This window comes from Perna viridis, chromosome 2, assembly GCF_037379345.1.
Source record: "Perna viridis isolate PV_CMFRI_1.1 ecotype Kerala chromosome 2, ASM3737934v1, whole genome shotgun sequence".
Taxonomy (NCBI): Eukaryota; Metazoa; Mollusca; class Bivalvia; order Mytilida; family Mytilidae; genus Perna; species Perna viridis.
This window is the reverse complement of record NC_142446.1, coordinates 45076769-45101617: the sequence shown is the minus strand read 5'-3', so window position 1 is coordinate 45101617 and position 24849 is coordinate 45076769. Positions and strand designations below refer to the sequence as shown.

The 24849-nt window shown below is 34.7% G+C and overlaps 1 protein-coding gene, 8 non-coding genes and 2 pseudogenes across 9 annotated transcripts; 5 read left to right on the top strand and 6 right to left on the bottom strand.

The window, feature by feature from the left end:
- The first annotated feature begins 1287 nt into the window (after positions 1–1287).
- On the top strand, positions 1288–1360 carry Trnak-cuu (transfer RNA lysine (anticodon CUU)). The gene has a single exon. It is a non-coding gene; the product is annotated as a tRNA-Lys (tRNA).
- Positions 1361–1978: 618 nt separating this feature from the next.
- Trnar-ucg (transfer RNA arginine (anticodon UCG)) lies at positions 1979–2051 on the bottom strand. The gene has a single exon. It is a non-coding gene; the product is annotated as a tRNA-Arg (tRNA).
- Positions 2052–2474: 423 nt separating this feature from the next.
- Trnak-cuu (transfer RNA lysine (anticodon CUU)) lies at positions 2475–2547 on the top strand. The gene has a single exon. It is a non-coding gene; the product is annotated as a tRNA-Lys (tRNA).
- Positions 2548–3673: 1126 nt separating this feature from the next.
- On the top strand, positions 3674–3746 carry Trnak-cuu (transfer RNA lysine (anticodon CUU)). Its single transcript has one exon. It is a non-coding gene; the product is annotated as a tRNA-Lys (tRNA).
- A 620-nt stretch (positions 3747–4366) lies between these two features.
- Trnar-ucg (transfer RNA arginine (anticodon UCG)) lies at positions 4367–4439 on the bottom strand. The gene has a single exon. It is a non-coding gene; the product is annotated as a tRNA-Arg (tRNA).
- A 6851-nt stretch (positions 4440–11290) lies between these two features.
- On the bottom strand, positions 11291–11363 carry Trnar-ucg (transfer RNA arginine (anticodon UCG)). Its single transcript has one exon. It is a non-coding gene; the product is annotated as a tRNA-Arg (tRNA).
- A 418-nt stretch (positions 11364–11781) lies between these two features.
- On the top strand, positions 11782–11854 carry Trnak-cuu (transfer RNA lysine (anticodon CUU)). The gene has a single exon. It is a non-coding gene; the product is annotated as a tRNA-Lys (tRNA).
- Positions 11855–17192: 5338 nt separating this feature from the next.
- On the bottom strand, positions 17193–18199 carry LOC148625302 (uncharacterized). The gene has a single exon (XM_088571049.1). It carries the CDS (start codon positions 18066–18068, stop codon positions 17193–17195), a length of 876 nt encoding a protein of 291 aa, XP_088427175.1. The 5' UTR covers positions 18069–18199.
- A 621-nt stretch (positions 18200–18820) lies between these two features.
- Positions 18821–18893, top strand: Trnak-uuu (transfer RNA lysine (anticodon UUU)). The gene has a single exon. It is a non-coding gene; the product is annotated as a tRNA-Lys (tRNA).
- A 1251-nt stretch (positions 18894–20144) lies between these two features.
- On the bottom strand, positions 20145–21277 carry LOC148625300 (uncharacterized; annotated as a pseudogene).
- Positions 21278–21369: 92 nt separating this feature from the next.
- Positions 21370–22935, bottom strand: LOC148625299 (uncharacterized; annotated as a pseudogene).
- Between the last annotated feature and the right edge of the window lie 1914 nt (positions 22936–24849).

Below are 24849 nucleotides of genomic sequence, written 5' to 3'. Positions count from 1 at the left end.
ACATATAATAAGTGAAAGATTAACTGTGATATTTCAGATTATTGTGATATAATAATGTTTTTATTTGTGAACATGATGATGACTTATTTTAATAAAGATAAAAAAAAAAAAGCATGAGACTCTTAATCTCAGGGTCGTGGGTTCGAGCCCCACGTTGGGCGATTGATTTTTTGGTGAAGATTTCAAGTTTTCCCTCTGCTTTTCATACTGCTTTGCTTTCATTTATTTATTTTTATTGATTACTGAGGGATTCATCAACATGTACACCCGTATATTTTTTGCACCTGCTTTGCATCCTGGTCAGTTCAATTCTGAAGCTGTTAATGGGTATTCTTATACCGACCTAAAATATTTCTTTGTCATTTATACATGATATGTGATTGTTATGTTTCACATGTTGCACTTTCTATAATAAGTCAAGAATTCGACTTCATTTCTAATGAGAAATACGTAGGAATACGGTCTCCAAACTGTTTAAGTTGAAAATTTCGATCACTGTTGAGACATCAAAAAAGTATCGGTCGGCAAACTTAAATATTATAGACAAGGACGTTTTGAAAGTGGAAAGCCTCCTACTCTGTATCCAAAAAAAAAATATGATTGCAGTGCAGGACACGCGTACGATTGTCCGTCAGCTTTTAAAAGTAAAACGAGTTCAGTAACTGCCAAGTGTACAATTAACGGAATAGCGCAGGGTTACCACTGGAGCGTTAATTCAAGTTACTCGCCGTACACACGACCCGCGATTTCTCTAATATTACTTAAACCATGAAATCTTCATACAACAAAAAGTATCCGACCACGACGAGACTCGAACTCGCAATCTTCTGATTTGAAGTCAGACGCCTTATCCATTAGGCCACGCGGTCACAACATTACAACTGCGCAACATAGGCTTTAAAGCACCCCAGGAAAGGTGCAATTTAGTTACAAATATTTTAATGGATAGTTGATAAACATTTAGAATCGAGATTTAAAAGAAGCATTTGATAGTCGTAATGGTTTAATTCATCAATTGGGAACGCGCGTCATTGTTTTATTATTATTTTGTTGTTTTGTTTTACCGCACTGTAGAAATCTATTTGAAAACACAATGTCTGAAAATAATTAAGCACTATATTAAGCATCTTGTTTATTTTCAATTCGAGAAATTTGAATTAATATGTTTCCCTTTTCGCAAAATTTCAATCTTCAAATCAACGCTTCTGACAGATATAGCTAAACTTAATTCACGCGACCGGTAACTCACACGAATGTGTTCAGAATTAAGTTACGCATTTTATGTCAGCCCGGCTAGCTCAGTCGGTAGAGCATGAGACTCTTAATCTCAGGGTCGTGGGTTCGAGCCCCACGTTGGGCGATGGAATTTTTTGGTGAAGATTTTCAGTTTTGCCTCTGTTTTTCTAAATGCTTTGCTTTCATTTAATATTTATTTTTATTGATAACTGAGATTTTCATCACCAAGTACAACTATAATTTTTGCACCTGCATTGCATACTGGTCAGTTCGGTTCTGCAGCTGTTAATGTTTATTCTTATACTGACCTGAATTTATTTCTTTGTCAGCGATTGACATTGTTTTGGATGATACACTAAGTTAGGTCAACAATTCTACTTCATATCTATAACGGATTACGTTGGAATTCGGTATCCGAACTGTTTAAGTTGAATATCTGTTCAAATACGTATCGGTCGGTACATTTGAAATATTATTGACAAGGACGTGTTTGAAAGAAGTGGAAAGTCTCCTACTCTATAAAAAAAAAACAAACCCAACAGCATATAATTGCAGTGCAGGACACGCGTTCGATTGTCTGTCAGTTTTAAAAATAAAACTTGTGTTCGGTATCTGCCTGGACAGTTAACGGAATTGGCAAGAGTTACCACCGGACGGTAATTCAAGTTAATGGCCATACACACGATCCGCGATTTCTCTAATATTACTTATACCATGAAATCTTTACACAAGAAAAAGTATCCGACCACGACGAGACTCGAACTCGCAATCTTCTGATCCGAAGTCAGACGCCTTATCCATTAGGCCACGCGGTCACAGAGTAACAATGGCACAACATAGGCTTTAAAGCACCGCAGAAAAGGCGCAATTTAGTTACAAAATTGTGATCAGTTTTATCTGAATGGATAGTTGATAAACATTTAGAATCGAGATTTTGAAGAAGCATTTGATAGTCGTAACTGTTTAAATCGTCAGCAGGTAATGCGCGTCATTGTTTTAGCGATATTTGTTTTTTTCGTTTTAACGCGTGTATTTGAAAAAAATATCTGAAATAATTATGCACTATATGAAGCATCTTGTCTATTTTCAATTCGAGAAATTTATTTGTTTCCCTTTTCGTAAAATTTCAATCTTCAAATCAACGCTTTTGACAAATAGCTAAACATAATTCATGCGACCGATATTCAATCGATAACTCACACGAATGTGTTCAGAATAAAGTTACGCACTTTATGTCAGCCCGGCTAGCTCAGTCGGTAGAGCATGAGACTCTTAATCTCAGGGTCGTGGGTTCGAGCCCCACGTTGGGCGATTGATTTTTTGGTGAAGATTTCAAGTTTTCCCTCTGCTTTTCATACTGCTTTGCTTTCATTTATTTATTTTTATTGATTACTGAGGGATTCATCAACATGTACACCCGTATATTTTTTGCACCTGCTTTGCATCCTGGTCAGTTCAATTCTGAAGCTGTTAATGGGTATTCTTATACCGACCTAAAATATTTCTTTGTCATTTATACATGATATGTGATTGTTATGTTTCACATGTTGCACTTTCTATAATAAGTCAAGAATTCGACTTCATTTCTAATGAGAAATACGTAGGAATACGGTCTCCAAACTGTTTAAGTTGAAAATTTCGATCACTGTTGAGACATCAAAAAAGTATCGGTCGGCAAACTTAAATATTATAGACAAGGACGTTTTGAAAGTGGAAAGCCTCCTACTCTGTATCCAAAAAAAAAATATGATTGCAGTGCAGGACACGCGTACGATTGTCCGTCAGCTTTTAAAAGTAAAACGAGTTCAGTAACTGCCAAGTGTACAATTAACGGAATAGCGCAGGGTTACCACTGGAGCGTTAATTCAAGTTACTCGCCGTACACACGACCCGCGATTTCTCTAATATTACTTAAACCATGAAATCTTCATACAACAAAAAGTATCCGACCACGACGAGACTCGAACTCGCAATCTTCTGATTTGAAGTCAGACGCCTTATCCATTAGGCCACGCGGTCACAACATTACAACTGCGCAACATAGGCTTTAAAGCACCCCAGGAAAGGTGCAATTTAGTTACAAATATTTTAATGGATAGTTGATAAACATTTAGAATCGAGATTTAAAAGAAGCATTTGATAGTCGTAATGGTTTAATTCATCAATTGGGAACGCGCGTCATTGTTTTATTATTATTTTGTTGTTTTGTTTTACCGCACTGTAGAAATCTATTTGAAAACACAATGTCTGAAAATAATTAAGCACTATATTAAGCATCTTGTTTATTTTCAATTCGAGAAATTTGAATTAATATGTTTCCCTTTTCGCAAAATTTCAATCTTCAAATCAACGCTTCTGACAGATATAGCTAAACTTAATTCACGCGACCGGTAACTCACACGAATGTGTTCAGAATTAAGTTACGCATTTTATGTCAGCCCGGCTAGCTCAGTCGGTAGAGCATGAGACTCTTAATCTCAGGGTCGTGGGTTCGAGCCCCACGTTGGGCGATGGAATTTTTTGGTGAAGATTTTCAGTTTTGCCTCTGTTTTTCTAAATGCTTTGCTTTCATTTAATATTTATTTTTATTGATAACTGAGATTTTCATGACCAAGTGCAACTATAATTTTTGCACCTGCATTGCATACTGGTCAGTTCGGTTCTGCAGCTGTTAATGTTTATTCTTATACTGACCTGAATTTATTTCTTTGTCAGCGATTGACATTGTTTTGGATGATACACTAAGTTAGGTCAACAATTCTACTTCATATCTATAACGGATTACGTTGGAATTCGGTATCCGAACTGTTTAAGTTGAATATCTGTTCAAATACGTATCGGTCGGTACATTTGAAATATTATTGACAAGGACGTGTTTGAAAGAAGTGGAAAGTCTCCTACTCTATAAAAAAAAAAAACAAACCCAACAGCATATAATTGCAGTGCAGGACACGCGTTCGATTGTCTGTCAGTTTTAAAAATAAAACTTGTGTTCGGTATCTGCCTGGACAGTTAACGGAATTGGCAAGAGTTACCACCGGACGGTAATTCAGGTTAATGGCCATACACACGATCCGCGATTTCTCTAATATTACTTATGCCATGAAATCTTTACACAAGAAAAAGTATCCGACCACGACGAGACTCGAACTCGCAATCTTCTGATCCGAAGTCAGACGCCTTATCCATTAGGCCACGCGGTCACAGAGTAACAATGGCACAACATAGGCTTTAAAGCACCGCAGAAAAGGCGCAATTTAGTTACAAAATTGTGATCAGTTTTATCTGAATGGATAGTTGATAAACATTTAGAATCGAGATTTTGAAGAAGCATTTGATAGTCGTAACTGTTTAAATCGTCAGCAGGTAATGCGCGTCATTGTTTTAGCGATATTTGTTTCTTCGTTTTAACGCGTGTATTTGAAAAAATATCTGAAATAATTATGCACTATATGAAGCATCTTGTCTATTTTCAATTCGAGAAATTTATTTGTTTCCCTTTTCGTAAAATTTCAATCTTCAAATCAACGCTTTTGACAAATAGCTAAACATAATTCATGCGACCGATATTCAATCGATAACTCACACGAATGTGTTCAGAATAAAGTTACGCACTTTATGTCAGCCCGGCTAGCTCAGTCGGTAGAGCATGAGACTCCAGATGACTTCCGGTTTCCGGTTTGAGACGACGGCCACGTTTTCTGAGCTGGGTGAAAAATCGAAAAGTTTTTCTCGTTTTTACGAGTCATCCGCACATGTGGATATTCTTTTATTGGATTATTAACCTTAACTGTGATATTAAATAAGTATTTGTGCTTTTTATCAACCTGAACTGTGTTTCCTCCCTCCACCATGTCGGGTGGGAGGGGAGGTCGAAAAACCCTGAAAGAACTTACTGTGTTTGTTGATGTTGGAGACAATAAATCTGTATCAGCCGGTGCTGTTATTAAAAGTGTTGAAGAAGCAGTCGGAGAAGGAACAGTTGCTGCGTGTGTACCGAAAAGTGGAAACGGATATGAAATTACTTTGTTGGATTACGATGCTTTGGAACTTATCTGTGACACTGGATTTAAAATCAAGAACAATACGTTTAAACCAAATGCCATTTTCTCAAAAGAGAAGCTGGTAAGTTTTTTGAATGTTTCATATTATGTAACTGATGAAGAAATTACTAAAAAGCTAACAGATGCAGGCTTAGAACTTGTTACTTCTCTGAAACGCAGGATGTACCCTGGCACCTCGGTGGCGGATGGTACACGTTTCGCAGTAGTCAAATTCCCTGGTGAAATACAGAGCTTACCATATTCAATGAAGTTCTCAACTGGCATAAACTCTTTCGAATATATCCGAGTTGTACATGACAACTAGAAAAAGGTATGCACGAAGTGTTATGAAAGTGGTCACGTCTACGCCAACTGTCCAGAAAACCGATGCTTTAAGTGTTATAGAACTGGTCACCTAGCAAAGATGTGTAACACGCCACCGTGTAAAACCTGCAATAAATACCCCCACAAGTGTAACTGTACCCCTTGGGGGGAACATTCACGGCCAGAAGCCGAGATTGATGAGGCAGAGCTATGACAGACGAAAGGCGGAGATACGACCTCGGATGATAATACAGAGGAGGCAACATTGATGACAGCTAATGATGATACAGTCGACACTGGTAGCGGTGATGTGCAGGACGACGATGATACACTTGACATTGAGGACATTTCAGATATTGAAACAGACAATTGTGTGAATCTAAAGAACATTATGAAAGAACCAGTTTCAAATATGGACACTGACAGTGTTGGTAATATTGATACTTGTAATAAATTTGGGGGGTCTGGGTTTCTCGGGCATCAAGGGACAGCCTCGGATTCTAGTATTCCTCTTTTTACTACAGATTTCGCATGTAAGTCTGATGATAAAGACCAAAATGACTCCGAGTCTGTCCTAGAACTTGAGAAAGATAAGTCTGATGAAGATTGTGAAAACCTTAAGAAAATTTGTAAAATGGGGTCAGGCCATATTCGAAGAAGAAAGATGGTAACAGGTCCTTCACTTACTGCTGAGGACATTAAGAAGTTGAAACAAAATCCTAGACACAAACTTTCCTGTTAAGACTCCACCTTCATCGTCCTAAACCCTTTAGTAGCCTTCCTCCTTATTACGATGGTTAATATTGTATCAATTAATGTCAATGGTCTTAGAGATTTGCATAAATTTGAACTGTTTAGTACATATTGTGAAGAGAATAAGTTTGATATTATTGCTATTCAAGAAACTTTTTGGGACGAGTCCGTTCAAAATAATTTAAGTAAATTATGGAATGGCAAAATATATGCCGAATGTACCGAAACCCATAGGCAAGGTGTTGGATTTTTAATTTCAAATAGATTAAAAGATAATGTTTCTTATGTAAAAAGTTTTGACGGCAGGTATCTACATATTAAGTTAAAAGTTGACGATAGAGAATTGGATATAATAACTTGTTATGCTCCAAATGTCGTGAAAGAAAAGGTTGCCTTTTTTGAGAAAATATCAAAAAATATCCCCATGTCAGAAAATACCATTTTACTCGGAGATTTTAACAATTCATTATCTAAACTCGACCGCCCAGAAAGGTCAGTTCATATAGAAGATAATGCTTTTAAATGTTTAGTACAATTATGCGAGACCCGTGATATTTATGATATTTGGAGAGCTAGAAACCATTCAGTCCGTTGTTACTCGTGGCGCAGAGTTATTAGTGATAAATTATGCCAAAGCCGTATAGATTTCATTTTTATTTCTAGAGTTTTGTCACAATTTGTCAAAAATGTTTATTACAAACACAATACGTTTAGCGACCACTCCGCCGTCGTGATGCGTGTCGACTTTGTAGATGTAGAGCGTGGACCCGGCCTCTGGATTTTCAACAACATGTTATTAGAAGACGTTATGTTCACTGAAAAAATTCGTACTTTAATCGAAAATGAAAAGAAATGTCACTTATATAATAGTGAACCGCTGGTGTGGTATGATAATTTAAAATTCAAAATTAAGCAAATTTCAAAGCTTTTTGCTACGAATAAAAGAAAGGCTGAAAAGTCAGAATATTTTAAACTACAGCGTGAATATGAAAAAAATGTCCATCCAAGCCGCAAGTAATATAAATTTTAATGTTACTAAGTTTGAAGAAACCAAAATGAAACTTAAAGAGTATGAACATGATATATGTAAAGGTGCCATTCTCAGGTCCAAAGCCCATTGGGCGATCGAAAGCGATCGGAACTCTAAGTATTGTCTTGAATTAGAAAAGTTTAGGCAAAACAATAACTGTATAAAAGAACTCAAAACTCCCGACGGTAACTTACTCACAAACACCGACGACATTTTGAACGAAATCCACAGATTTTATAAAAACTTGTACTCTTGTACTGAAATTAATAAGGATAAGGCAGCGGAGATACTTGACTATATTTCCGAAAAAATTACAGAAGAAAACATGCGAATATTGGAATCTGAGGTAACTCTAGACGAGATTCGTTCGGCCCTTTTCGGGATGGCTAAAAATAAGTCACCTGGTCCCTGCGGTTTAACAGTTGAGTTCTTTTGCAAATTTTTCGATTTATTCGGTGAAATTTTTATGAAGATTTTCAAAGTTATAGAAAATGAACAAATTCTTTCTAGATCTATGCGCCATGGTGTGATAAATCTTGTTTACAAAAATAAAGGAGATAAAAATAATCTTAAAAACTTTCGTCCAATTTCATTACTTTGCGTCGATTACAAAATTCTGGCAAGAGTTATGTCGAATCGCCTAAAAATCGTTCTGCCTAGTATCATCTCCGAAACGCAGACATGTTGTGTAACCGGTCGCGATATCGCGGATACAACGTCCAGCATACGAGACATTATAGAAGTCATTGAGAACGACAACTTAGAAGCGTATTTGATTAAGGTTGATCAAGAAAAAGCATTCGATCGAGTCGATCACGAATATCTCTATCTTGCTTTGGAAAAATTCGGATTCGGGCCAAATTTTATTCGTTGGATAAAATTTTTTTATAATGACGTAAGCGGCAGTATTAAATGCAACGGATTCCAAACTAAATACGTAAAAATTAGAAACTCAATTAAGCAGGGTTGTCCCTTTTCTGCTCTCCTGTACGTCTTGGCCGCTGAACCTCTCGGACAGGCTATAATTAAAAACAAAAATATTGTAGGTGTTAAAATTCACAATTCAGAGAAAGAGGGTAAAGTTTTTCAACATGCCGATGATACTAATATATTTACTTCCGACAAAGAGTCTATAGGTGAAGTGTTTGAGGTCCTTGACTTATACTGTCAGGCTTCAGGTGCTAAAATTAATAAAGATAAATCAGAAATTATGTGTCTCGGAGCCGGAAAATTATCGGATCAAGAATTGTATAATCTAAAACTTAAACGAAGTGAAAATGTTACAAAAGTTTTAGGTATTTACGTTGGTAAAGATAAAGTTTCTTGTGAATATCTTAATTGGAGAGACAAAATTCAAACAATTAAGTCCATTCTCTCCCTTTGGAACAAGCGTCAGCTAACCCTCCACGGTCGCGCAACTGTCGTCTCTACTTTGATCATGTCGCGTTTATATTATACGCTAACAGTTTGTCCCCTGCCTGAAATTATTAAAGTTGAACTCCGGTCAGCAGTTTTAAATTTTTTATGGAAAGGGAAACCACCTTTAATTAAATACCAGTCAATTGTAGGTGCAAAGGCTAATGGTGGCTTAAACATACCAGATATTTACTTAAAAATGCAAGCATTTAGATTAAAATTTCTTAAAAAATATTTAGACCCTAATTGCACTGCTCTTTGGAAGAGTGCATTTAGCTATTTCATTACAAATATCAATAATCTTGATGTTGCCGAAAATATTGTCCATTTGGTTTTAAATAACAGCCAGCTTAAGCAACTTCCGGTATTTTATCAAGAAATGATGGAATCATTCTACAGAATCAAACATAAAATCAGCTTCAAAATAGAACCTCACCAGATTTATAATATCCCAATTTTTTGTAATCCAGAGATTAAGTATAACAATAAAATGCTCCTCTTTCAAAATTTCATAGATGCAGGCTTGTTTCTAGTAAAGCACATATCCTATGAAGTGGTACCAGGTTTTCTAAATCCGAATGCAATAATCGAAATAATCCAATCGCATAATCCAGATGAGAATGCCGAACACATAGCGTTATCCTTACAAAAGATTCTCGTTTCGATTCCTTTAGAATGGCACAAACACGTAAAAACTGTAAATAATCCCCAAGGTGACAAAACCCCGATACTCAAAATTATCGACGAAAATGACAAAGAAATTTTCTTCAATACATGTACAACTAAGAATTTCTATTCAGTCATTTTATCTTTATCGTGGGAACAGCCTACGGCCGAGAAGAAGTGGGCGGAGTTTTATCCTGAACTAGAATTTACACGCTTATACTCGCTTGTCAATCAAGAAACGTTAACGCCTGATTGCCGATGTTTGTACTATCGCATGATACATCGCTCTATATTTACCCTTGAAAAATTAAATAAAATAGGTACTGTAGATAATGAGATATGTAAGTGCTGTAATCAATCAACAGAAGACTTGTCTCATCTGTGGGTCACTTGTTCATTTCAGAAACCACTTCACAACTATTTAAAGGATTTATTATTTGACATGTTTAGGAATTGTTCTGCAGATATTGTGAACTCTATAGACTACGAACAACTTATCCTACTAGGTTATTTGAATACTTCAAAGCTTATAAATACATACTTTTTGAACTACATGATTTGTGTAGCTAGACTTGTCATTTATAAATCACGTAATCTGAAAGTGTTTGAAAACAAAAATATCGAAACAGTCCGTTTTTTCAAATATACAATTCAGAGATACATTGAATATGCTTTTGCTTTATATAGAGTGAAAAACAAAATGAACCAGTTTTATAAATATTTTCTTAATAGAAATCCACTCTTACGACTAGAAATGGATTCACTTGTGTTTCATTTTTGATTTTTAACATATGAGTGAAAGGAAAATGTTCTTGCCTAATTATTGTGATTAGTTGTAGACATTGTTTATATAAATACAACTTGATACATGTACAACTGTGTTTGTATGCAGAAAGCATTGTTATCTATTTTTATTTCTTCATTTCTTCTAACATGTATTGGCTAACTTTGGTTAAATACAAAATTAAGTATATCAAAAAGACATGAACTTATGTTCACGTTCATATATATCGTCATGCTTAAATATATACATATACATATATTCGTTGAACTTGTAAAACCGGGTATTGTCCGGTTAAACACAACCTTGTAAATATTAATGAATAAAATATTTTTACAATGAAAAAAAAAAAAAGAGCATGAGACTCTTAATCTCAGGGTCGTGGGTTCGAGCCCCACGTTGGGCGATTGATTTTTTGGTGAAGATTTCAAGTTTTCCCTCTGCTTTTCATACTGCTTTGCTTTCATTTATTTATTTTTATTGATTACTGAGGGATTCATCAACATGTACACCCGTATATTTTTTGCACCTGCTTTGCATCCTGGTCAGTTCAATTCTGAAGCTGTTAATGGGTATTCTTATACCGACCTAAAATATTTCTTTGTCATTTATACATGATATGTGATTGTTATGTTTCACATGTTGCACTTTCTATAATAAGTCAAGAATTCGACTTCATTTCTAATGAGAAATACGTAGGAATACGGTCTCCAAACTGTTTAAGTTGAAAATTTCGATCACTGTTGAGACATCAAAAAAGTATCGGTCGGCAAACTTAAATATTATAGACAAGGACGTTTTGAAAGTGGAAAGCCTCCTACTCTGTATCCAAAAAAAAAATATGATTGCAGTGCAGGACACGCGTACGATTGTCCGTCAGCTTTTAAAAGTAAAACGAGTTCAGTAACTGCCAAGTGTACAATTAACGGAATAGCGCAGGGTTACCACTGGAGCGTTAATTCAAGTTACTCGCCGTACACACGACCCGCGATTTCTCTAATATTACTTAAACCATGAAATCTTCATACAACAAAAAGTATCCGACCACGACGAGACTCGAACTCGCAATCTTCTGATTCGAAGTCAGACGCCTTATCCATTAGGCCACGCGGTCACAACATTACAACTGCGCAACATATTCTTTAAAGCACCCCAGGAAAGGTGCAATTTAGTTACAAATATTTTAATGGATAGTTGATAAACATTTAGAATCGAGATTTAAAAGAAGCATTTGATAGTCGTAATGGTTTAATTCATCAATTGGGAACGCGCGTCATTGTTTTATTATTATTTTTTTGTTTTGTTTTACCGCACTGTAGAAATCTATTTGAAAACACAATGTCTGAAAATAATTAAGCACTATATTAAGCATCTTGTTTATTTTCAATTCGAGAAATTTGAATTAATATGTTTCCCTTTTCGCAAAATTTCAATCTTCAAATCAACGCTTCTGACAGATATAGCTAAACTTAATTCACGCGACCGGTAACTCACACGAATGTGTTCAGAATTAAGTTACGCATTTTATGTCAGCCCGGCTAGCTCAGTCGGTAGAGCATGAGACTCTTAATCTCAGGGTCGTGGGTTCGAGCCCCACGTTGGGCGATGGAATTTTTTGGTGAAGATTTTCAGTTTTGCCTCTGTTTTTCTAAATGCTTTGCTTTCATTTAATATTTATTTTTATTGATAACTGAGGGATTCATCACCAAGTACAAGTATAATTTTTGCACCTGCATTGCATACTGGTCAGTTCGGTTCTGCAGCTGTTAATGTTTATTCTTATACTGACCTGAATTTATTTCTTTGTCAGCGATTGACATTGTTTTGGATGATACACTAAGTTAGGTCAACAATTCCACTTCATATCTATAACGGATTACGTTGGAATTCGGTATCCGAACTGTTTAAGTTGAATATCTGTTCAAATACGTATCGGTCGGTACATTTGAAATATTATTGACAAGGACGTGTTTGAAAGAAGTGGAAAGTCTCCTACTCTATAAAAAAAAAACCAAACCCAACAGCATATAATTGCAGTGCAGGACACGCGTTCGATTGTCTGTCAGTTTTAAAAATAAAACTTGTGTTCGGTATCTGCCTGGACAGTTAACGGAATTGGCAAGAGTTACCACCGGACGGTAATTCAAGTTAATGGCCATACACACGATCCGCGATTTCTCTAATATTACTTATGCCATGAAATCTTTACACAACAAAAAATATCCGACAACGACGAGACTCGAACTCGCAATCTTCTGATCTGAAGTCAGACGCTTTTTTTTTTATTTTGATAAAATTTTATTCAAATAAATACATTCATAAAAGAATTATTGGGCTAGTCTCCCATTAATTCATATCATCACAGTGTTGGTTAGAATTGTAACAATTATTAACAACAGATCTCAATTAAAACTCAATATGTACTTCATCATTACTTATCCTTAATACAGGATTTTTGTTTAAATAATACTTTTCAAATAAATACATGCACTTCTTCTGTTTATAATACAAGTATGCATAACTCACATGTTTTTGCAGAACATTTTTAAAATATGGCACTATGTCTATCAAATGATCACCCTTCATAGAGATATTTCTCCTCTTTACTACACAGAATCTTCTAGCACATAAAACTGTATTCACAAAGTATAAGTTTATATTTTTATCCTTCTTGACTAGACCAAAGTAACATATATAATTGAAATCTAGAGTATTGACAAAGCTAGTAGAACTATTACACAGAATGTTATGTAGGAAATCTTTAAAAAAGTCATTGAACTGAGTCAAACATCTACACACAATGATCAAGTGCTCCAAGTCTTCATGCACATCTTCGCAAACTGGACACATAGAATCAACAGTAATTTGGCATCTCATCAGTCTCTCCTTAGTGAAGAAAACTCTATGGAAAATTTTGAATGATGACTCAATCCAATCACTTTGTAAAAATGAAAAGTTCAAAACTTTTTGTACTTTTTGAACATCAAAATCTGAAAATATTTCACACCAGTATTTTACAGAATTAGGTTCTCTTGTTAATGTCTTTAACAGTATATCATAAAATGATCTTGTTGTATTAGGTAAAGCATACTTTCTACCATTAACGCTGTAAATTATATTTAAAACAGTTGCTTTACAAGTGTTTGCATTTTCTTCAACTAAAACTACATAATCTTGTGGAATACATTGCTTAATACATTTCACTACTTTAATAATTTTATCAACGGAAACATCAGGGAACTTTTGAGATACAATATCTTGAATATAAGTGTCCTTCATAAAACCTCTCTTGCATTCATAAGCTAAGTCCTTAATCTTGATAATACCTGCTTCTATAAATGTTCTCATATATAACATACTATCACCATTCACAATCATTGGATTACAGAAGAGGGGAATATCAAAAACGTTAGTCACATTAATTTCTATTTCCATACAATGACGTATCTTCCCCCATGCATACAACATACATTTATAAAAATCAGGCAAACATCCTAATTGTCTATGAGTAAATCGCAATACAATATTTCAACACCAAGATTCATTCCTTGTACTTTAGAAAAGAAATAAAGACATGTAACTTTCCAAACAGCATTATAATCCATATCTAATAGCCTATTTAAAAACTTTAGTCTAAATGCATACATTTTATGCAAAATTTCAGGAAAATTTAAACCACCATCTAACACCTTATTAGTTATTACATCATATGCAACTAGAGATGGTTTATCATTCCACAAAAAATCAATACATATCTTCTTAATTTCTAAATAATGTTTTTCTGGTATATTAACAACCATAAGAGTATACCAAAGTTTACTCATCAATAAAGTATTTATTACAGTTAATCTACCATGTATTGATAAGTGTCTCATTTTCCAAAAATTCAATAGCTTCAAATTAGATTGTACTTTGCAATCCCAATTCAAACTATCACAAAGAGATTTATCCTTACCAATCCATATGCCTAAAAGCTGTAAAACCCCATCACACTCTCTAATACTCCAAGCATCTAATTCATGTTTTGAAATAGTTCCAGTTCCCAATGCCAAAATTTCTGATTTATCCTTATTTAATTTTGCCCCAGATGCTTGTTCACAAATGTAAAACTCTAAAGGCTTCATCTACTGAATTTTTGTCAGACAAAATTAAAGTAGTGTCATCAGCATGTGAAAAAATCTTTTCTTCAACGTTTGTATTAGGAATATTCAAACCTCTAATACTACTATTCTTTTTAATCATTGTACTCAATGGTTCAGCTACTAATACATATAATAAAGCTGATATAGGACAACCTTGCTTTACAGAGTTCTTTAATTGAAAATATTTGGACAGGAACCCATTACACTTGACAGTGCTGAAAATGTCAGTATAAAATATTTTTATCCAAGAAATAAATTTCTCCCCAAATCCAAATTTCTGCAAGACAGAAAATAAATATTCATGTCCAACCCTGTCACATGCTTTTTCCTGATCAAGTTTCAACAAGTAACATTCTAAATCATCCATTTCAACCAAATCAATAATATCTCTAACACTTGCAGTAGTGTCAGAAATGTCTTTACCTATAATACAGCAACTTTGAGTAGGTGATATAATTTTTGGTAATACAAACTTAAACCTGTTAGCCATTACTCTTGCTAGTATTTTATAATCCACATTTAATACAGTTATAGGTCTGAAATTTTTAAGTTCAGATTTGTCACCTCTATTCTTATATATCAAATTAATCATGCCATATCTCATAGACCTAGATAAAACTTTATTTTCTTCAATACTATCATAAATATATTTCAATACAGGTTTCAATTCATTTAAAAAATAAAGATAGAATTCAACAGTCAATCCATCAGAGCCAGGCGTTTTGCCTTTTTTCATTCCTTTCAATGATTGTTCAATCTCATCAATACATATATCATCATCACATTTAGTAATATCATTATCATCAACTTTAACATCAACACAATCTAACATGTCATTGATTGCATTATTGTCAGTATTTAAAACACATGAAAACAATTTTTCATAAAAATTATGCACAACATCTAATAATTCCACAGTACTACTAACAGCATTACCATCACAATTTCTCAAAGTACTTATCAAATTCTTATTTTGTTTATATTTTTCTAGACTTAAGAAATAAGCAGTATTCTTGTCACTTTCTAAGGCATGTTGACATTTAGACCTTAATATAGCACCATTACATCTATGTTTTTCTATAGCTTCAAGTTCATCTTTTAATTCTAAATATTTCACATAATCAATTTCTATACCACATGCAGACTTCACTGACAATTCTTCTAACTTATCTTGCAATTTAAAATATTCTTTGCTTCTCTCTTTCTGATTTTCTTTGCCATAGATTTGACTTATTCTCTTAATACTAAATTTCAAATTATCCCACCAAATGAGAGGGTTTGAATAATAAAAATCTGAACATATTTCATCTTCTAATAACTTTCTGATTCTTGTTACATATTCTTCATTATCTAATAAGGAATAGTTAAAAATCCAATTACCTGGTCCTCTTTCAACCTCTGTAAAATCTAATTTCATGCTAACAATACAGTGATCACTAAAACAAGTATCTCTATAAAAATATTTTTAATACAAGGTTTAACATTACTAGAAACTAAAAAATAGTCAATTCTACTCTGTGTCAAAAAACCTTGTACAACTTGTTTTCGTGAAAACATTTTGAAACCTGCATTTCTGTCTCTCCAGACATCAAACAAACAATTATCGTGCATCATAGTATTAAGATATTTCACAGACCTGTCTGCATAAAAAGCAGTTTTCCCACTTTTATCTAAAGGAGACAATGCAGTATTAAAATCACCTGCTACTATAACATATCCGTCTCCTTTAATTTTACTTTTACAATCTTCAAAAAATTCACATTTTTCACTTACACTATTAGGAACATACAAATTAAAAATATCTACAATTTTATCATTGATTTTACCTTGAATATGAATAAATCTACCAGGTACACATTCACAAACTTTAAATACATTTTTAAGGTTTTTACTGACAAGAATTGCAACACCCTGTCTATTACAGTTACTATTACTTGCAAAAATATCACCATTCCATAATGTCTTATCATTCTTTATATCTTCAAAAATAAAATTATTCCAAAATGTTTCCTGTAAGCATACAATATCATACTTTCTTTCATTACATAATGAAAAAATACAATCTTTTTTACTTTGGTTACATAGACCATTACAATTAAAACTTATGAAGTTATAAGCAGCCATCACAAAAATAATTCTAATAATATATAACATTAAACACTTCATTATTAACTATTCAAATGTTTTTTGTAAATTTGACAACCTTGCTGCTTTAATATTAGGCTTGGTATTAAGCATACTTCTCCTTTTAATACCCAAGTAATTTCTCTTCTTCCCTACAACAGTGAAAGTATCTCCACTTTCCTCTTGGTCTTCACTGACCACGGGAAAAGTGTCCATAGTAATCTCATCCAGAGAATCACATGAACTTCCCCTTGGCTATTGTCATTTTGTTCAAGGGGGGAGACAGCACTTTCAACACTCAAACCATCAGACATTTTCTCAATTCTATTTTCAGCAGACAATTCAACATTTGATTTAGTAAGCAAAATTGGTTCAATATTACAATTATTCAAACAAATATTGTTTAGTTCTTTATCTGTACCTTTCTTGACTTTATCATCTCTGACACATTCCGCACTGTCATCACCAACACCATCTTCCATCTCAAAACACTCCTCCTCATCAATGTAAATACCATCTCCATTCCAATCACCGTCACCCTCATCATCAGTGCAAAGGCTAGCACCACCTTTAGCACTGTCACCAAAACCCACTTCATCTACATCCTCAGTGTAATGACTAGCATCGCCATTTACACTCACGATTCCATCTTCCATACTATCTCCTACATCTGTACCTTAACGAGGATCAACATTCCCCTGCACACTTGTACAAACCTCCTTCTCCGTACAATTTCTATCCGTATATCCAACTTTCACATCTGTGGTTTCCATAGCCTCCTCATCTGCTTCTTTTATCAACTCCCGACATGACATTTCTTGCAAATTCTCAGAAGAAAATTGTGGAAATTGATTCACAATTTGCAATTCTTCTCTGGCTTTGCAATTACAATAGCCTTTCTTTCGAAAACAAAACGCACACTTGTTTTTTAAACATTCTCTACTAATGTGCCCCTGCTGACCACATTCAAAACATTTGAATTCTGGACAGTCTTTGTATATATGTTCTGAGCTAAAGCACCCAGAGCACACCTTGACTTGTTGGTTATGAATAACCCGGTAGTAAGCCGTCTCCTTTTCATTAACTGAAAACTTCACTGAATACGGTATTGAAGCCATGTTCGGCGGAAGTTTAACTTTGAAAATACGAGTTCCGTCAAAGACATTATTCTTTGACTTCATCCTATGCTTCTTTATCGGAGAAACAATCTCCACTCCAATCTTGGAAAATCTATCAATAATTTCTCGATCTGAGACATACATACTTAAATTTAGAATTGAAACGTACTTAAAACTTGCCTCTAATTCATTAACAGCATACTTTTTACCATTTAAAGATAGTTCACCAATAACGGATTCCATCATTTTTCTCTCTCTTAGTACCACCTCATAACCAACTCCATTTTTCGGTACGCATGCAACGACACTTCCAACACCACATTTCTTTTCAATTTCATCAATAATCATTTCAGCCTCCACGGCACCAAAACCATCTACGGGGCACCCAACTAAAATGGTTTTCTCCTTTGAGAACTGTTCATTTGAAAAATTCATGTTTTTCGAGAACTGTCTCCCCCACTATTATTAAAGTTTGCCATCAGTCTTCACTCAAACCACTGAATACAAATCGAACACACCTTCCCCCCCCTTTTCCCTGTAACGAAAACACAGGAAAAGGGCTATTCAACAAATATTATGCGATAATATATGTCACATTCAATCATATAATACACATTAAACTTCAGGAAATGTTTACAGTTACAAATATGGCGAAGAACTCGCCAAAATCAGAATAATTTCCGGACAACACTTTGTTTACATGTTAAACATGGTACATCCAAAAACCAGCTCCAAAGTCAGACACCTTATCCATTAGGCCACGCGGTCACAACATTACAACTGCGCAACATAGGCTTTAAAGCACCCCAGGAAAGGCGCAATTTAGTTACAAATATTTTAATGGGTAGTTGATAAACATTTAGAATCGAGATTTAAAAGAAGCATTTGATAGTCGTAATGGTTTAATTCATCAATTGGGAACGCGCGTCATCGTTTTATTATTATTTTTTTTGTTTTGTTTTACCGCACTGTAGAAATCTATTTGAAAACACACTGTCTGAAAATAATTAAGCACTATATTAAGCATCTTGTTTATTTTCAATTCGAGAAATTTGAATTAATATGTTTCCCTTTTCGCAAAATTTCAATCTTCAAATCAACGCTTCTGACAGATATAGCTAAACTTAATTTACGCGACCGGTAACTCACACGAATGTGTTCAGAATTGAGTTACGCACTTTATCTCAGCCCGGCTAGCTCAGTCGGTAGAGCATGAGACTTTTAATCTCAGGGTCGTGGGTTCGAGCCCCACGTTGGGCGATGGAATTTTTTGGTGAAGATTTTCAGTTTTGCCTCTGTTTTTCTAAATGCTTTGCTTTCATTTAATATTTATTTTTATTGATAACTGAGGGAGTCATCACCAAGTACAACTATATTTTTTGCACCTGCATTGCATACTGGTCAGTTCGGTTCTGAAGCTGTTAATGTTTATTCTTATACTGACCTGAATTTATTTCTTTGTCAGCGATTGACATTGTTTTGGATGATACACTAAGTTAGGTCAACAATTCTACTTCATACGAGGTCGGTTTTTGGATGTACCATATTTAAGAGGTAAACATTGTGTCGTCCGGAGAATTTTCATTGTTTGGTGAGTTCATGGCCTTATCTGTGTTCATAAACATTTTCTGAAGATTGCTCTTTGATTATTGATTGAATGTGATAACAGTTTGCATAGAAACAATTGTCTGTTTGCCCCTTTTCCTGTGATTTCGTTGCAGGAGAAAGGGGGAGGAAGGGTGTGTTTGATTTTTATTTGGAGATCTTACTAAAAACTAATGGCTAACTTTGACGGAAGTGGACCAGACATGTCCAATGGAAAGTCGGCTAATTTTGATCGGAATTCTTCAACCTTTAACACCATAGAGAACGAACAACAAAATCATACCATCATATCAGTAACGTATTGCATATCTACTAGATATCTGTCATACTTAGGGCTAAATAATAGAAAATTACTTAAAGTGAATAACCGCACGACAGAGCCGAGGGCTGGTTTAATATAGTTATAAACCAATTATATAATCAACACATTATAAATATATGTAATTATCAGTTCATCAAATTCATATATATCAATCAGTAAAAAGAATTATAATCAAGAAAATAGCAATATCAGCTAGATAAAATTCCGTTAAAAAAATTACTAATCGAGAGGACCCTGTCGCGCTGAATGAAATTAACCGCCAAAACTCCCAATCATGCGCAGAACATATAACGCCCCCTATGGACTGACAATTTAGAAGAAATTAATTTCAGTGTAATTCACATATTCAAACGACTGAAATTATATTTCTTCAACCTTTAACGCCATAGAGAACGAACAACGAAATCATACCATCATATCAGTAACGTATAGCATATCTGCTAGATATCTGTCATACATATGGCAAAATAAGAGAAAAATTACTTAAAGTGAATAACCGCACGACAGAGCCGAGGGCTGAACCAAAGAAAGGGAAGATACAAGCTAAAAATAAAATTTTGTCTAGCTAAATTACTACGAAATCCCTATAAAACTAAATTTTGCGAAACTCTCAACAAGTCATTCACGGAATCTTTTACATAACCGTCTTTCGCTGTCTCTGATCGCTATCTGCATGTCTCTTAAACAGGCGATCAGGGATGCCTAAGTTTGCACATATACTTGCGTCGCCAGACCTTAAACTATGAAGGCCATATTTTGTAATGTCAGGAACGAATGGTTGAAAGGCTTCTATGAAAAGCTCACACATTCTAGAATACGATAGTGGTTTGTTCTTCTCGCGCAGCACATAACCTACCTTACACTTTGATAGATTTCGGAAAATCAACGTACCTGAATTCACCCGGAAATTTGTCCACTGTAAATATAATTCCATATTCTTAACTGGACACAATTTGAACTAATCAGGGAAATTAAAACCCAATTTTTATCTCCGTAAATATCCGTTTTACTTTTTTGTATAAAAATTGACATATATAGATCATTTATTACTAAATCACTTCTATGAATACTAAGTAATTCTAAAACTCTCAAAAACCCGGCATATGCAACAAGACAAGCACAAATAATACGTTGATTGTACACATTACCAACGGAAAATAACGAAATGTACATATTTTGCATTAATTCTGACGTAATTGGTTCTTTGTTGTTCCTTTTAGTTGCTAAACGACGTTTTGATCCCTCTAACACATTTAAAACTAAAGAGGATTCCACAGGCGAAATGTTCGATCCTATCAAAGAATGAACATTTCAAACTGTAAAAAGCTTGGATAACGGGACTTGCAGTAGAGCAAGACTGTATTAATGAAGCCAAATAAAGAGCTACATGAAAAGGTTTCGCCGGTAAAATGTCGGAACCACTGATTCCATTACCTACGGCCCATTCTTTCCATCGTAAAAACTTATACGATCTAAATAATCTTTCGTTGTAGATACTGCACGTGACTCCAAAAGTAAATCTGGTAGTAAATGCACTGTACTGGATAAACTATCTGGCAAATTCTCAAAATCGGTACTAAACGCCTGCAAAAAGACATGTGTAAATATAAAAAAAACTATGAGTATTAATTGTTTGTCAAAACAGTGTAAAGCTAACTATAACAAATATATTATATAAATATGCAAATACATGTTGCAAATAATATAAAACTATCATATGTATCTGTATTCAAACAAATTCAAAATTTAAAAGAAAAGAATACAAATCAAGAGAGATCTTTCAAAAATACTAGATCAGAGAGATGTAATTCACCGAAAATCTAGTCGTAATGCTAACATACGAAAAGTCAGATAAACATTGCCGAAAATGGCTTTCTTAGTTCTACCTGGTATATAGGCATCCCTGTTAGTAGGAAGATCTATAAAATATTTAACCTCAGTTATAAAACCATCACCAGAAGGACAAAGCATTGGCCAGTACCTTGCAGAGGGCCAGTAAGGTAAAATCAAAGTTCCAACAGCTCCACACTATCGCATATAGACTTATACGCGTGGGATCAATGAAATAGGAGGAACAAAAAGACCATTGATCCCTCGCCAGTCAACCGTAAATGCGCCAACACCAGTTGAATGCACATTCAAATATCTGGAATAAAACACTGGCAATTTGAAACTGTCATCAGACGCAAACCAACCAAATTCACGAACCCCCACAGGAACTCCACAATATTAGACTAAATCTGAAATGCCCCAAGTCATCGGGGTCTACTATTCAACTTAAATAGTCTGCCCTTTGATTCTCGCCTCTAGGGATCCAAAACATGTCAATGTTCACACCATGTTTAATACAGATAGCAAAAATGTCTAATGCTAATCTCTGCAAAACTGACTTGGTAGTAGCCTTACTGACAATACTGACAATGTTTTGATTATCTGTAAACCATTTTATAGTTTTCCCAGAAAAAAATTGAATTAATGACAAAAATACATTTCTGACTGCAGCCAATTCCTGCCAAGTAGAACTGTTGCCAAACTCAAATTCAGACCACATTCCATGAGCTATACTGTATGGGTTCTCGACACAATACCCTCCATACCCAGTGTTACTGGCATCACTATATACTATGGATTGGCAAGAAACGTCAGTTTTAAAATGTTTAACATTTACCATGTTTATATTATGCCTCCAAAAGTTTATCTGTTTAATACTATCAGTAGATAAATGAATGTAGCTATTCCATGAAGGTGCACTATTTATATCAATGGATAAATGTTTTGGCATTAAATATGCAATATTACCAACTACCAAAGAGGTAGAAATAATTTGTCCAACAAATGAAGCTCCTAACAAAAACTGTGCCTCTTTTGGCTAACAAATCGTCTATTTCAGTAATAGTGTTCATAATCTTCTGAATATGATTTTCAGGAATGCTAAAAAATCCACTATCAGTGTCAATGTATGTACCTAACCAAACAAGTGTTTTTGTTGGTGTCCACAGCGATTTTTCAGCTTTAGGAACAAACCCACTATGAATTAAGTCATTTTTCACTTGCATACCCATAGATTTACAAGATTCCTCATCATCGTGTACACCTAATCCATCGTCCAAATACATAATCACCTGTTTTCCTTCACTACGCCACGTTTTAATGAGTGGTCTGGTTAATTTAGTAAAAATATAGCAAGCAGTGCACAAACCAAATGGCAATACTAAAAACTTGAAGAATTTTTTGATGCCATTAAATTGCCATGAAAATGCTAAATATTTAGTATGGAGATGAAAAATATGTATATGATGATAAGCCGAGTGGACGTCATAAATAAGAATTACAGTTAATGTACTGCTTGGCTGTCCTCATGTCTTCAAATTTTACACTCTGTCTATATAAATGTCTATTAATCTCTCTTAAACTAAGATCAATCGCTTTTTACTGTTAGACTGAACGGACACAGTTAAAGGGTTCACTACAAAAGGAGCATGTGAAGATTCTTCAATTAAACTTCTAGCTAATAAATCTAAAATAGCTGTATCGACAAATTCCGCATGATTTAATGCTGACTTATTGTTAGGTAAACACACTGATGTAGAATTAGAATAAAAAGGCAAAACACACCCGTATCTAATAGTATCAATAATAAACTGTGCTGCTCCAATATCTATCCAAAAATCAATGTTATTTTTAAGTCTACCCTTAACTATAATATCTGACTGGCCAAATTCATATTAAAAATAGTTGTTTATCATTGAATGTCATTAACATAATCATTACTACTAGTAAGATATTCATCTTTTAAAAGATTACTGTGACTTGTTCTGTGCGACGTCTGGGTTACTACCGTTGACGTATGGACAACTCGATCTGTAGTGGGTGTACGAAGGAGTAGCACTCTCCCCTTTGGATCTTACCAGCGTTGAATCCTTGAACGGGGGCATTGTAGAACCAAGGTTGCTGGAGCCCACGAAAGGACGGCTGAATAAAGCCAGGTGCATTTCCTAGGAGTGACTGATTACTGGCGCTAGGTTTTGAAGTAGAACTCCTTTCCTTAGCTTTAGCCTTCTTCTTACGAACGGCCCTCTTATCTGCGCGGATGATTTTGGCCTCATCATCGGAATCACTAGCTATGGGGTTTGCATCATACTGTTTTGCTGTGTCCCACCCGCCTTCCGAAGTGTCAGCAATCTTTATGAGCTTGTTGTGGTGTTTTATTTTATCAGTGGTTGTGGAAATAAGATCACGAGCATAATCAGTTTTCCCATTGTCTACAGCCCACAGAGACTGAACTAATTCTTCAAGGTTCTCAGTATTAAAATCAAATTGGACCTTGTTACCTTCATACTTCCATTTGTAAGTAGCGTCAGTTTTCAACTTTTTGACCTGCGACTTAACTAGTTGGTTTGCACCTTGAAGTTCTTCCCTAATTCCTGCGATTTTCTCAGTGACTTTTGCATCAATTATCGCTTCGACATCTTTGGCCTGTTGATTAACGGCATTTAACACAGTTCTTAGTGAAATGCTATCATCACCTTCAGTGTTCATGTTGAAAGCAAGACGGAAAGCACGGAACAAAAATTTACTAGACTAATCGAGAGGACCCTGTCGCGCTGAATGAAATTAACCACCAAAAACTCCCAATCACGCGCAGATCATATAACGCCCCTATGAACCGACAATTCAGAAGAAATTAATTTCAGTCACATATTCAAACGACTGAAATTATGTTTTCTAAGGAGAAAACTGTTAATTGTTTGTGCTCTGGAGGGTTTTGGAAAAGTAGAGCCTGATTTGTTAGTAGATGACATTGAATCGAAATGTGGTATAGGAAGTGTAATTGCATGTGTGCCAAAAACTGGTTACGGATATGAAATTGTATTTCGAGAAAGGCAGATGATGGAACCAGTACTCGGTGATCTGACTGTGGATGGAAAAAGATGCAAAGTGAGTGAATTGGAATCTAGCTTTAGATTAGTTTCGATACTTAATTTGAGTATGTATGTGACTGATGAGGAAATTGTGGATAGATTTAATAAAATTGATGTTGAAATTGTTTTTGTTATTAAGAAGCATAAAATGAAACCAAAGAACAATATTGATGATGGAACAAGAATATAAAGTAAATCCCATATTCAATGACGTTTTCAGTCAATGAGAAAGAGACTGCATATTACCGCGTGATTCATAATCACCAAGTAAAAGTTTGTAATGGTTGCTTTAGTCCTGACCACATGGATAAGGACTGTCCTGAATTCAAGTGTTGTGAATGTGGAGAGCAAGGTCATGTCAGCAGGA